Genomic DNA, 12,216 nt, shown 5'->3' on the forward strand with positions numbered 1-12,216 from the left:
AGGTGGCAGCCACAGTGGTGCCACGGAGTTGCATTATTCAACTGGCAGCAGTAGCGGGGACGTCGGAGCCGTGTCCCTACACCTTTTCGTTGACCCTTTGCAACCGTTGGTGAAGGCGATGAGATCCGTAAAGCCCTCTGTTTAGGGGTTTCTTGTTTTTATATGCATTGCGCGTACGATAGTTTTAGTTTTACGACCATTCTCTGACCCGCAGATGCGTAAATGGGGCCAGCATACTGAGAGAACACCGAAGGGTCACTGTTTTAACGCGGTGTGACTTTCCCTCAAGCTTCCTTATTCTGCATTGTGTTATCCTCGTCAATAATTCGGAAACGCTCTCAATTATTTTGCTTTTTGCTTTGTTGGCACCGCCGTCGCCACCTGTTGGGGACGCACCGGTGACTACTTTTCATTCGTGCAGGGGAGGGGACTGGAAGGCGTAGGGACATCGTGGCAGTTGCTTAACTGTAGTTCAGAAGGGTCGCACTCAGGAAGGCGCCAGAAGTGTGAAAGGTGTTGGAACTGCGGGACCGTTTACGAGAGGTAGAGATCCCTGAGGTGTTCCTTTTCCCACATTTCAGTTAGGAGATATGAACCCGTCCTATTTGAATCAGATATTGAGTTACCCCCAACGCGAATCGCTAATTTCGGAGTGCCCCGCGCTTGCACTCCTCTGCTATCAGGAATTAGTGGCTGCCTTCCGCAAAGGGAAACGCATTGCTGATCCGCTGTCTTTGAGGGATGATGTCACAGTCCTACTTTCCATTGGATCGTTGCATGAACTGACGGACCGGATTTTCTCAGCTGCACCGCATGAATCCGCTTTGCCTCCTCTCTGGTGTACGCTTCGGAAGGCTCTTGAGTGTGCCTGGGACCCCAGAGGTGATGGTGAGCGACAATGTGAACTAACGATGGTGGGTGGGAAACTCCGATTTTACAAGAAAAAATGTGATAGGATGCCGCTTGCACAGTCATCAATGCGGAACGCACTTAATATGAGTAGAACACGCATTCGAGAAGTTATTGCCTGTGCCCTATCGGGTTCACTGGAGCCCCTTGGAGGGAGACGTAACGAGCCTATCGCTGCATTACTTCAGTTTTCCCGCCTGATCCCACCACCGTCGGAAGAGCGGGTCGTCACCTCTGAAGGATTGGCATTTTGCATGCAGCCCCTTCAACAACAGTGGTGGACATTAGTATCTGTTGTGTTAGATCGCGCACTGGCCATAATGTCGGGTAAAGGAGTCTCACGCGCCACTCTTTGGCAGCTTCTAGCTGTTCTGTTTGCACTTAACACAAGTGATTATGTTTACTTGTTTCCTTCAAAGGATGATGACCTTGAGGCCTTTCAACTGCTGGCGCGCCTCTCGGAGGTCGGGTTGGTTTACCCCCTTATTTGTAACGGAGAGAAATGCTTTGTGCTTTCTCCCCACTTCCACCACGCCATATGTTGGAGTTCTACACCATCGCTTTGCACAGCGGCATTGCTGGACGACACGAGGGGTCCATCGTCTCGTCTACGGCGGGAGGATGAAGATACTATCATCACTGAAACAAATTTTCGACTATACGCATACACGAAAAATCCTGACATGCTGCGCATTCTTGATCAATTTGCGGTAAAGGAAGTGGATGTGGTGGGAATGGTTGTATGCTACAGGGTGACACGAGCATCATTTGCAAGTGCACTAGCGAAAGGCATAGGCGCAAACCATATATTGCAATTTCTTACGGTGAAGGCACATCCTTCTATGATCAAGCAGAGCAATAGTGAGGCTGGTGACCCGTCGTGCCCGGTTCTCCCCGCTGCTTCTGTGGGATTCGGTAATACATCTGAATATCGTCAGGGAAATATTATACCACAATCCTTTTGTGATCAACTGTTCACGTGGGAGAGGGAATGCCGAAGACTAATTTTTCGTCACGATGTGGTGCTGTTGAAAAATATCGGGAAAGAGCAGATGGAAATAATCTTAAACTGTCTTTCAAATAGTGGGGAACAGCACGCCGTGGTGCATCGCGAGAGCGGTACTTTGGCCATTGAACAGGAGGTTTACACGCGTGTACTGTCCAATTTCATTACTCCGGATTAATGACATCAGAGGTAACGACATGAGTGCTGCTCTTGGAGTTCGTTTCTACCTGTTTATTCTTGGTGTGTGAGTGAGCGCACGCGCATTGGTTCCCTTACTACAGTGGTCGGGTCGCGGTTGGGGGCGTGGTGGCCGCTTGGGTGCCGATTCCGTTTCCTTTTTTCCCCCCTCCTCCGCGGTGCCAGTAACGCGAGGGATCGGCTTGGTCTCCATCTGCGGTGTGTATTATTCGGTAAAAAAAAAAATAATAATTCGACCTTAGCCTTTTTCCAGTGGAAGGGGTAAAGAAGATGTGTCTGTCATGTGTGTTTGCTCGTTTTTGAACGCTGTTGCTTATGCTTGAATTGATGTATACCTCATTTCCCCCCGTATTGTAATTGTTCATTATTAACAACAACAATAAGGCTCAGTGAAGGTGTAACGGCTGGTTCTGGGCTGGCCTGCGGCGTCGATCCCTTCCATTTGACCATTTTAGCGACTCGGCGATGCGTAGGGGACCACAATGGTTTATCCAGAGCCGGTCACGTGAACGGTTTCACCAGTTATGGCCATGGGCACTTGGGGGCGTATGTGCCACTTTGTACTTCTTCAATCGCGAGCCTTTTGAAGAAATGGCTGGTACTGTGGTAACTAAGATACGGAAACCCCTACTCAAGACGATGGAATGGATTGAACTGCACGATGTGGACCCGGAGACGATGGCGCTGGAACTTCCTCCTGACGTGCTTTTTGGCCCCTTGGAGTTCTCAAAGCAGATGCGATTCCTAATGGCTGCGCTACGGGCTGATAATGAACTTGCCGATGGGTATCTTGCTCGTGTGCTGGTGGATCATATGGATCTTTCTCTCGATCCACCATTGCTCACGGAAAAGGAAATTCTCGAGACAGGTGGGAGGCAGTTGCTTGACTTTGCCATTGAGGATTTTTTGGGTGCAGGTTCTAGGAAGACTCGGAAGCATATATTCTTTAGGCCAGACCAATTTCTTCGTCTTATAAACTTTTTAGCCGTTTATCCGTCATTGACAAACTACTTTGTGAAGGAACGCAACGGTGTGGACATGATTTTTCGCGCGCTACGGCACAGCAGCGACGAATTCGCACGTGTTCTGGCGCTTCGCAGCCTATGTCTATTCTGCTTTACGCAGCGCGAAGACGGCGACGTGGAGCGGCGAATAATGCAGGCGAATGGTGTTGAGCAAATTGTGAAAGCTTATAAGCAAAGTACGGGTGACCCAACCGACACAAGGTACATCACCTTACTCGTCTCTTCCCTGTTGCGCCACTATCCTCTAGAGGGCGGAAAAGAATTTGTTGAGGCTGATGGCATTCAGGCAGCTGTTGACAACTTGAATATTGCTCGGTACAAGGGCATACCTCAACATGTGCGAGTTCTTCATGATGCGAAACGACTCCCACCAGCGGCCATTGGCGGGAGGTCCATCAATTCGCGCATTGAGGATGCTGACTTTATTCCTATAGCGATGGGTCTTCTTGATGCCTTTCCTGAATTCTACGAAGCTTCTAGTGAGATATTACTACTACTACGAAGTATTGTACCGTCGTGTGCGAGTCCGTTTAACCTTTTGGAGTATCGTGCTATGCCTATTTTATCAAAATATTATGTGCGATGGCAGAATGACACCGTTTTTCACACGGATGGTACGCTCCAGTTGTTGGTGGAACTGTTTAAACTAATGTTAGAGGACCCGACGTGCCAGCGCTGTTTTGACCCGAGTGTGGCGTCATATGAGTTGCAGGAGTGTCTGCGGACCGCACGCGCGGCAATTGAAGCGGAATCATCCAAACCTGTGGTGCAACCCACACTTTAGTTTGTGCAGAAATTGATTTGTGTTTTGCGTCTTTTTCCGTTTGGATAAGGGAATATGAAAAGTGGAAGAGGGCGCAACGGACGGTGAAATTGTTAGTCACCGTGTTAATGTGAGGTGACCATCCTCCCTTTCCTTTTATTTTTTGTATTTTTTTTTTTCGTCATCATCTCTTTTGAGCAACCTGACACGACAGATGTGTGTGTGTGGGAACACGAACAGGAGCGAAACAAAAGGAATAATAGAGGAATAAAAATATGATGAATTGCATTTATTCCATGATAGTCAACAACAGACAAGATAATTCTTAAACGTCTTGATTTCGATATTCCTGCATCTTGAAGTTCCCGTGTATTTTCTGAGGGCGAGACATTTATAACGTAAAAGTGGTATTATTTTCAGATACATCGCCTCTTTCCCTCTATCTCTCTCTTTCTCTGGCGGACGTTTATTTTTGTTTTATACACACCTCCAGTGGTAATTTGTTTTTCTTGTATTCTCTGCGTGCTGAAGTTCCACTTTGTTCCGTTCCATGTTATAGAGTAGTGTGAACTCAAATGTGTGAGGGAAATAAGAGCTGTCTGATTATCTTCTGTGTGTGTTTGTGTGTTTGTGTGTTTGTGTTTGTTCGGGAAGTTCACGTGCAGAAGTGTATGCGTTACATTATTTTGATACCACTGTATTATTTAGGTATTACCACCTTATGTGTTTTATTGGTTTATCTTTTTTTTTTCATATTTAGTGGCGAAAGGGGGGTTTGCTTCGTGAGTTTGTGCTCTTGTGTTGAGAAAGGGATCAAACAATCACCGAATTGGTCGAAGCTAAGTGACCTGAATCGTTTCTAAGTAAGAGAATATTTTTTAATTAACCGATAGATATTCAAAGGAATCGATTATGAGCAGTTCTGAACACGATAGTCGTGTTGCGTACTGTAAGGAGCATAATGTGCATCATCTCTTTGAGCTCATGGCTTCCAGGTTGCTAGTTGAGCGCCCCGAGAACCCTTTTGAATACCTTCGGGAGTTGCTGGTCACGGTGGAGAACTCCAAGAAGCAAACAGCACATGATCCCACAATGCTTCCGTCGTCGCCATTGGGGGCGAAGGACAAGCTGACGAAGATCACAATAGGCACATTTGGTATTGAGAATGCCGGCAAAACAACGATCATTTCTGCTTTGGGAGGAAATATTGAGAAGAATCCTATGCCTACCGTCGGATTCACTCCTACAAGATTCCAGACGGATAGGTGCGATCTTTGCATCTTCGACCTTGGCGGAGGCGCCAACTTTCGAGGAATTTGGGTTCACTATTTCCACGACTGTCATGGTTTCATGTTCGTCATCGACTCTGCAGCGGATGATGCGGTTGTGGAGGAATCCCTCAATGCACTTCGCACTGTAGCGCAGCACAAGCATGTGCGTGGCAAGCCGGTGCTGGTGCTGGCTAACAAAAAGGACTTAAAGAGTAGCAGAGGCGTTGAGATTGTTTCTGAAGGCCTCTTGGAGGAACTCTTTGGGGATGTTTCTCTCTACCATCTAGTGCCTTCATGTGGCATTGAGGAGGATCCTGAACTGGAGAAGGGCGTTGATTGGCTATTGACGAAGATACAGAAGGAATATACTCACATTGATAAGTTGGTGGAAAGTCAGACGCTGGAGGTAAAAATGGAGGCGGAACAAAAGAGGAAGAAGTTGCTTGAAGAATAGAGAAACAGCTGATGTGTTTTACATTGCCCGTAAGGGAGAAGGCGGGCACTGTTAATCATAGAGGACACATGCATGGGGAAGTTGCTGCTCGTGTGAGTAACATATTGACAGTGACATTAGAAGCGAGTGCGGGCATTTATTGTTCTTCGGTGCTAAACTCTAGTGAGTACGTTTCGGTGAGTTGTGAACTGATGTGGGCGTTCCCTTGTGTTGTGATACTGCATTTCTCCGCCTTTCGACTTGTTTGTATGAAAACTACATTTGTAGTTGCCACTATCACACTATTGTGCGTCGACGTGCCAACACTTTTTCTTTGTCATCTGTTTTGCTTTTTTTTTTCGTTTCTCTTCAAACATCCTTTTCGGTGTTCGTGCACCGCTCATCCGATCGGTGGGGGTCTCGTTTTGTGCGATCTAATTTTCGATTAGCGGAGGTAGTGTTTCCTTTCCTTCCCCATAGGTGGATGGTTATCATTCCATTTCATCTTCTCTATTTTTAGTATTTTGATTATCCCTTAATGCCACTGCATGTGTTAATTCACTGTTTGCTGCCCACCGTTCTGCCACTTTTTTTTCCTTTCTCCTTCTTTTACTTTTTTAAACATTGTCTGTACTTACCCTTTGTCTCTCGGTAGGTGTAAAGAAGGGGTACTCTACACCAACTTTTTGTTAGCCTCCTTCTTAGTTTAAACTAGGGGTTCAGAATCCTTATTTTCCCCCTTCCCTCCCCCCCAAAAAAGGGAAAACAAAGCAAATCAAAGGAAGGGAGAAGGGGTTACGGAGTTAGATATATAGATAGGGGGGAAAGTGAAGGTGTGTCCTCCTGCCGAGAAGTAAAGCAAAAAAGACAGGAAAGGTAGAATAGAAGTGGGAAAGGAAAGGAGGGCGCATCCCCGCCACTTAGCATTACACATTGTTCTATTTCACCCTTTTTTATTTCGAAATTTTTGTTGGTGTCGTTGTTATTGTTATTGTTATAATTTTTTTTTGTATTCTCTTTGTGTTATTGTGGCCCGCGTGCTTGTGTGGTGGGAGAGTGACATACGTACATTCAAGTTTTTGGTCGGCTCATTTCTTAGTTGGAGCGAGAGGACGTACTTGCGCGCACGCACACACAAACAAACAAAAGGGTTGACAGACACAAAGCAACTCCATACATTGGTGTGGTGGAGGTTCGGGAGTATTTTATATAGCACTCCCCTACACTGTTATTTGCCTTTTCCTCCTTTTATCTCGCGTGTGGCTGAAATACGATGACTTTAATTCCTCAAAACCCCTACCGAATGAGTTTCAGCAGATGTAATAATGAGCGAAAAGCTTCAATTCCCTTGCAACCGACCAACACGAATGGGGGGATCAGTGCTGATAACACTGGTGTAGATCTTAAAGCTCATCGTGTGACTCCATTCACCACCACATTTGGACGGAGACACACCCTATATGGGGAGACAGAGATACGCGAGGCAAAGGAAACTTTAGCAAAGTTATTTGTGCCAGTGGCAAAGTTGGGAATGTACCGGCTGCGAAGAAGTAGACTGCACAAAAAGAATTCAGAGCTTCGGAGCTACACTATCGACTCCATTGTTCAGGCATACCGGAGTTCCAACTCAATAATCTCCACTTGGCCTATGGACGTGCTAACCTTGCTTGCTGAGGGAGCACAGTATCACTACTTAGAAGATGGCGAGGTGATTGTATATGCGAGGGAATGGTACTTGTCGACTGGAATTATTGTTGTTCTCTTCGGTGAGGTGCAGGAGACGCTACCAAAATCTGAGAAAAACTTCACACCGAATAAGACGTCTGGTAACATACGGCACCCTGAGCGTTCCGTTTTATGCGAACAAACCGTTCTCTGTAGGGATTTTGCACCTTCGCGTCTAAAGGCGCACGGTTATGCCGATGTAGCAGTAATACCCGCTCGCTGGGTTTGGGATGCCATCAATTACACCTCAATGGAGCCATTTGCTGAGGGGATGCTAGACTCTTTGAGAATGACTGTTGCACCATTATGTGAAAGCGTTTTGGAACGAACGTACTTTCCCACCGCGTTGACGCTTCGTCGCAGTTGGCTTTGGTCTTTCTTCAGTGCAGGGGAGCGAATTCGTCTCGCACGCCTCATGGAGGTGAAGGTGTTTTGCGCTGGCGACACCCTGTTTGGTGAAGGGGACCGTAATCCGTACGTGTACATCATTCGCCGCGGTGCCGTTCGGGTTGTGGTGTGCAAGGAGCCCATTTTGGACTTTGGCCCCGGCGCAGCCTTCGGCGAGGTGAGTGTCATTTTTGATGAACCACGCTGCTGCCATGCGATTGCCACGTGTTTATGTGAAGTTTACTGTTTGCACCGTCGTCACATTATGAAGCGACTCAGGAAGAAGGCGCACGTGTGTGATAGCGTGATTGGAACAGCCCTGAGAAGGCGTGAGCAGTGGTTGGAGGACGCCAAGACAAGGCACGTGATGAGCCTTACTGTTTTGTTAGGAGGCGTCCCCTGTCTCAGTCAGGCGACAGAAAAGGTCCGAGCGGCCATAGCGGAGAAGGCCAAAACAGTGGTGCTGCCCCCGCGACAAGTGTTATTCAAAAAGGGAACCTTGTGCGATCATCTTTTCATTGTGGGGCGGGGAACCCTCTTAATGGAAGGTGCTGAAGATACTGTAGCGACTCGTACGTCAACGGGGTTTGTGGGTGAGTTGTTTCTCCATCCGCATTTGTGGCCCACAGACGTTACCTCCCTCACATCTGTTGATGGCTGGATGTTCCACGTTGATGTAGTGAAGGATGCGCTTGATAGCATAAACGCAAGGGAACAGGCAGTTGACATATGCCGTCAGGGGATTGAACTTTATCGCGCTCAGTACGGGCCGGAAAGTGTTATGGAGCCAACCCCTGCACCCCGAAAGTTGGGTCCCGCGCGTAAAGGCACAACTGCCTTTTCTTCGGGGGCGAAGCAGTCAAATTCACTCCGTCAGAAGGGGCAACCCAGAAGTCCGTCACTTCCCAGCACGCCAAGGCTTGTAGCGGTAGCGAAGACTACTCCTGTGAAGGAGGAGCCACTGGAGAAGTTTGATTGGAACGCGTATGCAATCGAGGATAAGGTAGCGCTGCCCTCAGCGGACACGGATGAAAGTGATAAGCGCAGTGAACGGCAGCAGACCGAGCATGTCATTGAGGCTGAACTCGGTGGGCAGGCGGGGAGTTTGTTGTCCGCTGGTGTAGGGCTAGGAATTAGTGCTATTGACTGCGACTTTTCTGATGAGGTGGATGAGATGCGGCAAATGTTACTTGAGCAGGCCCTTCTAATACCTTCAAACAGACTACTGTTCTTCCTCAGGCAAATAAATCGCAGCAAGGTTACATTGGTGGTGGACGACGGTGCCGTTGTGACGGGAGAGTGTTCGTTAGAGACAACCGTGGGTGACGATCTGACGTTCCCCCAGTACGTCTTACCGCCCTCTGTTGTGTACACTTTAGACAATGTGAACACTTATAATGTGGATGGCGCGCCATTTAACGGGGAGGACGTGCTAAACGACACCAACCGACAGTTAGCAGACGGAGTCGGTACGACTGCGCACCGACGAGCACGCACTCCCGAAGTTGCTCTTGTGACACCAGATTTTATGTCAACGTTTCGCTCCACCGATGAAATGGCAAATACAACCTTAAAGGGGCAACAGTTTGGCGGCCTTTCATTGTTCCTGCGGTCCGGTCGTCCATGTTCGGGGCTCAGTGGTAAGCACCATCTACAGCATTCATCGTCCCTTTATGGGACGCTGCGGCGTAGGAGTCTTAGCGGGGTGAGCAGAAATTATACTCCTTATCCCCAAACTCCTTTTACGCCTGATGTACACGGTTCGACACAGTACAGTTTCTCTAACATATACACAAGACTCAATAGCGTGGATTACACACAACAAGCGAAAATCACAGCTTCTGCACTCCAGTCTGCTCTTGATCGTTTTGTGAAACTGGACGACCAAAATTACTTTCAACAAGTGGTGCGTGTCTGCTTACCAACAGAGGCAGAGCAGCAGTTGATTACGGAAGAGGTTGGTAGTGGTGGTAAGAGTAGCTGTGACTTGATACTACTGCTGATGCACGTTAGGAAGTGTGAGGGCCTCCAGCTAAGTGACGATATGCAGTACCCTATTGTGAAGGTTTATACCAAGACGCGCGTCCTCATCAGAACGCCAATTATGGAGGATCGTGTGGAACCGGACTGGCCGATTGAGGTGGCCTCTTTTATAACATTTATTCGCCGTGATGCTGACGTCAGCTTTTGCATCTGTGATGCGGGCCAGGAAGATAAGGTTGAATATACTGCCAACCTGGCCGCAGCTGACTTAGGAGAGAATAGGGGTGTTGGCCTTCGGAAGTTGGTCATGCATCGTGGGGCTACGGAATCTAATGATGAAATCAATGAGACCAAAGCCACTATTGAGGTGTGCATGATGGCCGTTACTACTTCCAAGCACCACGCACTGCAGAAGCATCTTGATGAGGAGGAGGACGCTTGCAAATCATCTGATGACTTTAGTGCAATCTACCTGCAGGTACTGGGGGTGAAAGGCTTAAAGCATCGTATAGAGGCTGCCGTCCATATTAGTGTGGAGATGGATGGGAAGACAAAAGAGGTTCTGCGCACCCATAAGATCGCACCCAAAACACGCTCTCCCGCGTGGCCGGGGCAAACCAGTTTTTGTGTTGCTCAGGGGGACGGTGTAATCAGTTTTGATCTTTTCCATCGCGACACGTTTGTGGCGTCGTACGATACTTCCGTCGACACTCTCGCATTTGGCGGTACCGGTGTGCAGTGTTTACCTCTCCTTCGCGCTCAGGGGACCGGCGGGGACCCCTATGGCGACTTGTATGTTTCCATTCTTGGAACCAAAACACCATGTGGGGAGGAGGACGTCGTGGAGCGACCGTCGAAGTTGCTTGTCGTGCATGTGGAGGCGCTTTCTCTACGCCAAAATCTGGATTTAGAGTTTGTACCTGATCCATTTGTCATTATCCGGGGCCCCAAAGGGGAGGTAATTATGCGCACCGCAATGAACTTTGGTACGTATGAGGCGAAATGGTCGGAGGAACGTGCTTCTTGCTTCATCCTTTGCCCCTCGCTCCCCGGTTGCGTCGTAACGTATCACTTGGAGGTGTATGACAACAATGAGTCGAGCAAGATTGGTGAAGCAACAATGACGGTTACCGTGAACGGCACAAAACGCAATCGTATGATGCTTGACATTGGGGGAAAGGGACTACTCACAGTGGTGGCTCATTCGTTTCCAATACAAGATGTTATCAGCCACAGCCAACCGCCTGGATCAGGTCTTACCAATCACCTCACCGACACCTCCAGCTCTAGTATAGAAGAAGGTTACTTCTTGCAGGTTCATATTTGTAGTTGTGAGAGCCTTCAGGGGACTGGGTTTGATGATTTCCAGATTGACCCTGTCGTAACTGCACGGGTTGGACGGAAGCGTATTGTAGTTGCACCACTCGTGTCGGGCTGTACGGCACCCCAGTGGAAGTATCCGAAAGCCACTTTTGTCCTTCCGTTTGTCCCTGACGTTCTCAGCCATATCGTTTTGGAGGTTTGGGACACCAACATCGAGCTATGCGATGTTCTCGGCGTCGCCCGCCTTCCAATGGAAGAGATATGCCGAACTGGAACACACAAATACACTCTGCAGCCACATAAGGATCAAGAGTATGGTCGGCGCAGGGATTTAGGTACCATTGTGGTAAACACTCGGTTCGGTCGCGTAAATGGAGCTGTCGTTTCTAAGGAGTCGCCCTTGTTCTTTTCAGCGGGCTCTTCAGGCTCAGGTATCTTTCGGTCCCGTTTATTTCCTTCTACGAATAGGGGGCCAAACCTCCCCATCACTCGAGTCCGTTTGCACATATCCAGCTGCTGCTCTGCCGTATCCGCATGGCCTTTCGACTTTATAAAGGTGACATTAACATGCCTTCATCATGTTTTGCTTGAGGTGCGTAAATCCTGCAAAGATGAATTCTTCGTCGCATGGTCCGTTGATGATGCGCAAACTATCGTGGACCTTAGGGCCATATACGGACGATCCCTGCGACTCGCTGTTTCTGGTGGAAAGGAAGAGACTGGACGATTAACAACCCACATTGGCGCCGCGCATTTGCCCTTTTCAACGCTGGCATCAGCGTCCCCGGAGGTTGTCTCTGTGCGGAGTTTACCACTAGTAGACCAGGCAACTGAGGAACGGAGTAGCGGGAGTAGAAGTGGTCGGCGATGTGTAACTCCGAGTGTTTCAGCGCAGGAACCTAGTATAACCGTGTCCCTTCTTGCGCTTGATTCTGACCACTCTGTGAGCTTGGGAAGTGAGTAGCGTATGCATGACATCTCTTAAGTCACTAAAGTGTTCCCCTCTCGTTCCACACTGTTTCCCCAACCCATTTGATTAACTCCTTTTGGTTGCTTGGTGAGTACGTATGTGTGGTTTTTGCGTATCATTTTATTTTACACACTACTCCTTCCATTCCCTCCTCGGCTACGTTTATATATATATATATATATATATATATATAGTTACCTTCTGCACGCTAACATCCGCAGAA

At 48.2% G+C, this 12,216-nt stretch overlaps 4 protein-coding genes across 4 annotated transcripts, besides 3 other annotated features; all 4 read left to right on the forward strand.

The window, feature by feature from the left end:
• Window positions 1-590: 590 nt before the first annotated feature.
• Window positions 591-2,093, forward strand: Tb10.70.1900 (hypothetical protein, conserved; the record flags this gene model as incomplete). The annotated part of the gene is made up of 1 exon (XM_817673.1): window positions 591-2,093. The coding sequence occupies one exon, from the start codon at window positions 591-593 to the stop codon at window positions 2,091-2,093; it is 1,503 nt and encodes a 500-aa protein (XP_822766.1).
• Window positions 2,094-2,578: 485 nt separating this feature from the next.
• Window positions 2,579-3,922, forward strand: Tb10.70.1890 (hypothetical protein, conserved; the record flags this gene model as incomplete). The annotated part of the gene is made up of 1 exon (XM_817674.1): window positions 2,579-3,922. One exon carries the CDS (start codon window positions 2,579-2,581, stop codon window positions 3,920-3,922), a length of 1,344 nt encoding a protein of 447 aa, XP_822767.1.
• Window positions 3,923-4,512: 590 nt separating this feature from the next.
• Window positions 4,513-4,547: a microsatellite.
• Window positions 4,548-4,813: 266 nt separating this feature from the next.
• Window positions 4,814-5,626, forward strand: Tb10.70.1880 (ADP-ribosylation factor, putative; the record flags this gene model as incomplete). Its single annotated transcript, XM_817675.1, has 1 exon — window positions 4,814-5,626. One exon carries the CDS (start codon window positions 4,814-4,816, stop codon window positions 5,624-5,626), a length of 813 nt encoding a protein of 270 aa, XP_822768.1.
• Window positions 5,627-6,569: 943 nt separating this feature from the next.
• Window positions 6,570-6,635: a sequence feature (T-rich).
• A 243-nt stretch (window positions 6,636-6,878) lies between these two features.
• Tb10.70.1860 (hypothetical protein, conserved) lies at window positions 6,879-11,987 on the forward strand (the record flags this gene model as incomplete). Its single annotated transcript, XM_817676.1, has 1 exon — window positions 6,879-11,987. One exon carries the CDS (start codon window positions 6,879-6,881, stop codon window positions 11,985-11,987), a length of 5,109 nt encoding a protein of 1,702 aa, XP_822769.1.
• Window positions 11,988-12,156: 169 nt separating this feature from the next.
• Window positions 12,157-12,186: a microsatellite.
• Window positions 12,187-12,216: the final 30 nt, after the last annotated feature.

The sequence above is a fragment of the Trypanosoma brucei genome, chromosome 10 (assembly GCF_000002445.2).
Source record: "Trypanosoma brucei brucei TREU927 chromosome 10, whole genome shotgun sequence".
NCBI classification, from domain to species: Eukaryota; Euglenozoa; class Kinetoplastea; order Trypanosomatida; family Trypanosomatidae; genus Trypanosoma; species Trypanosoma brucei.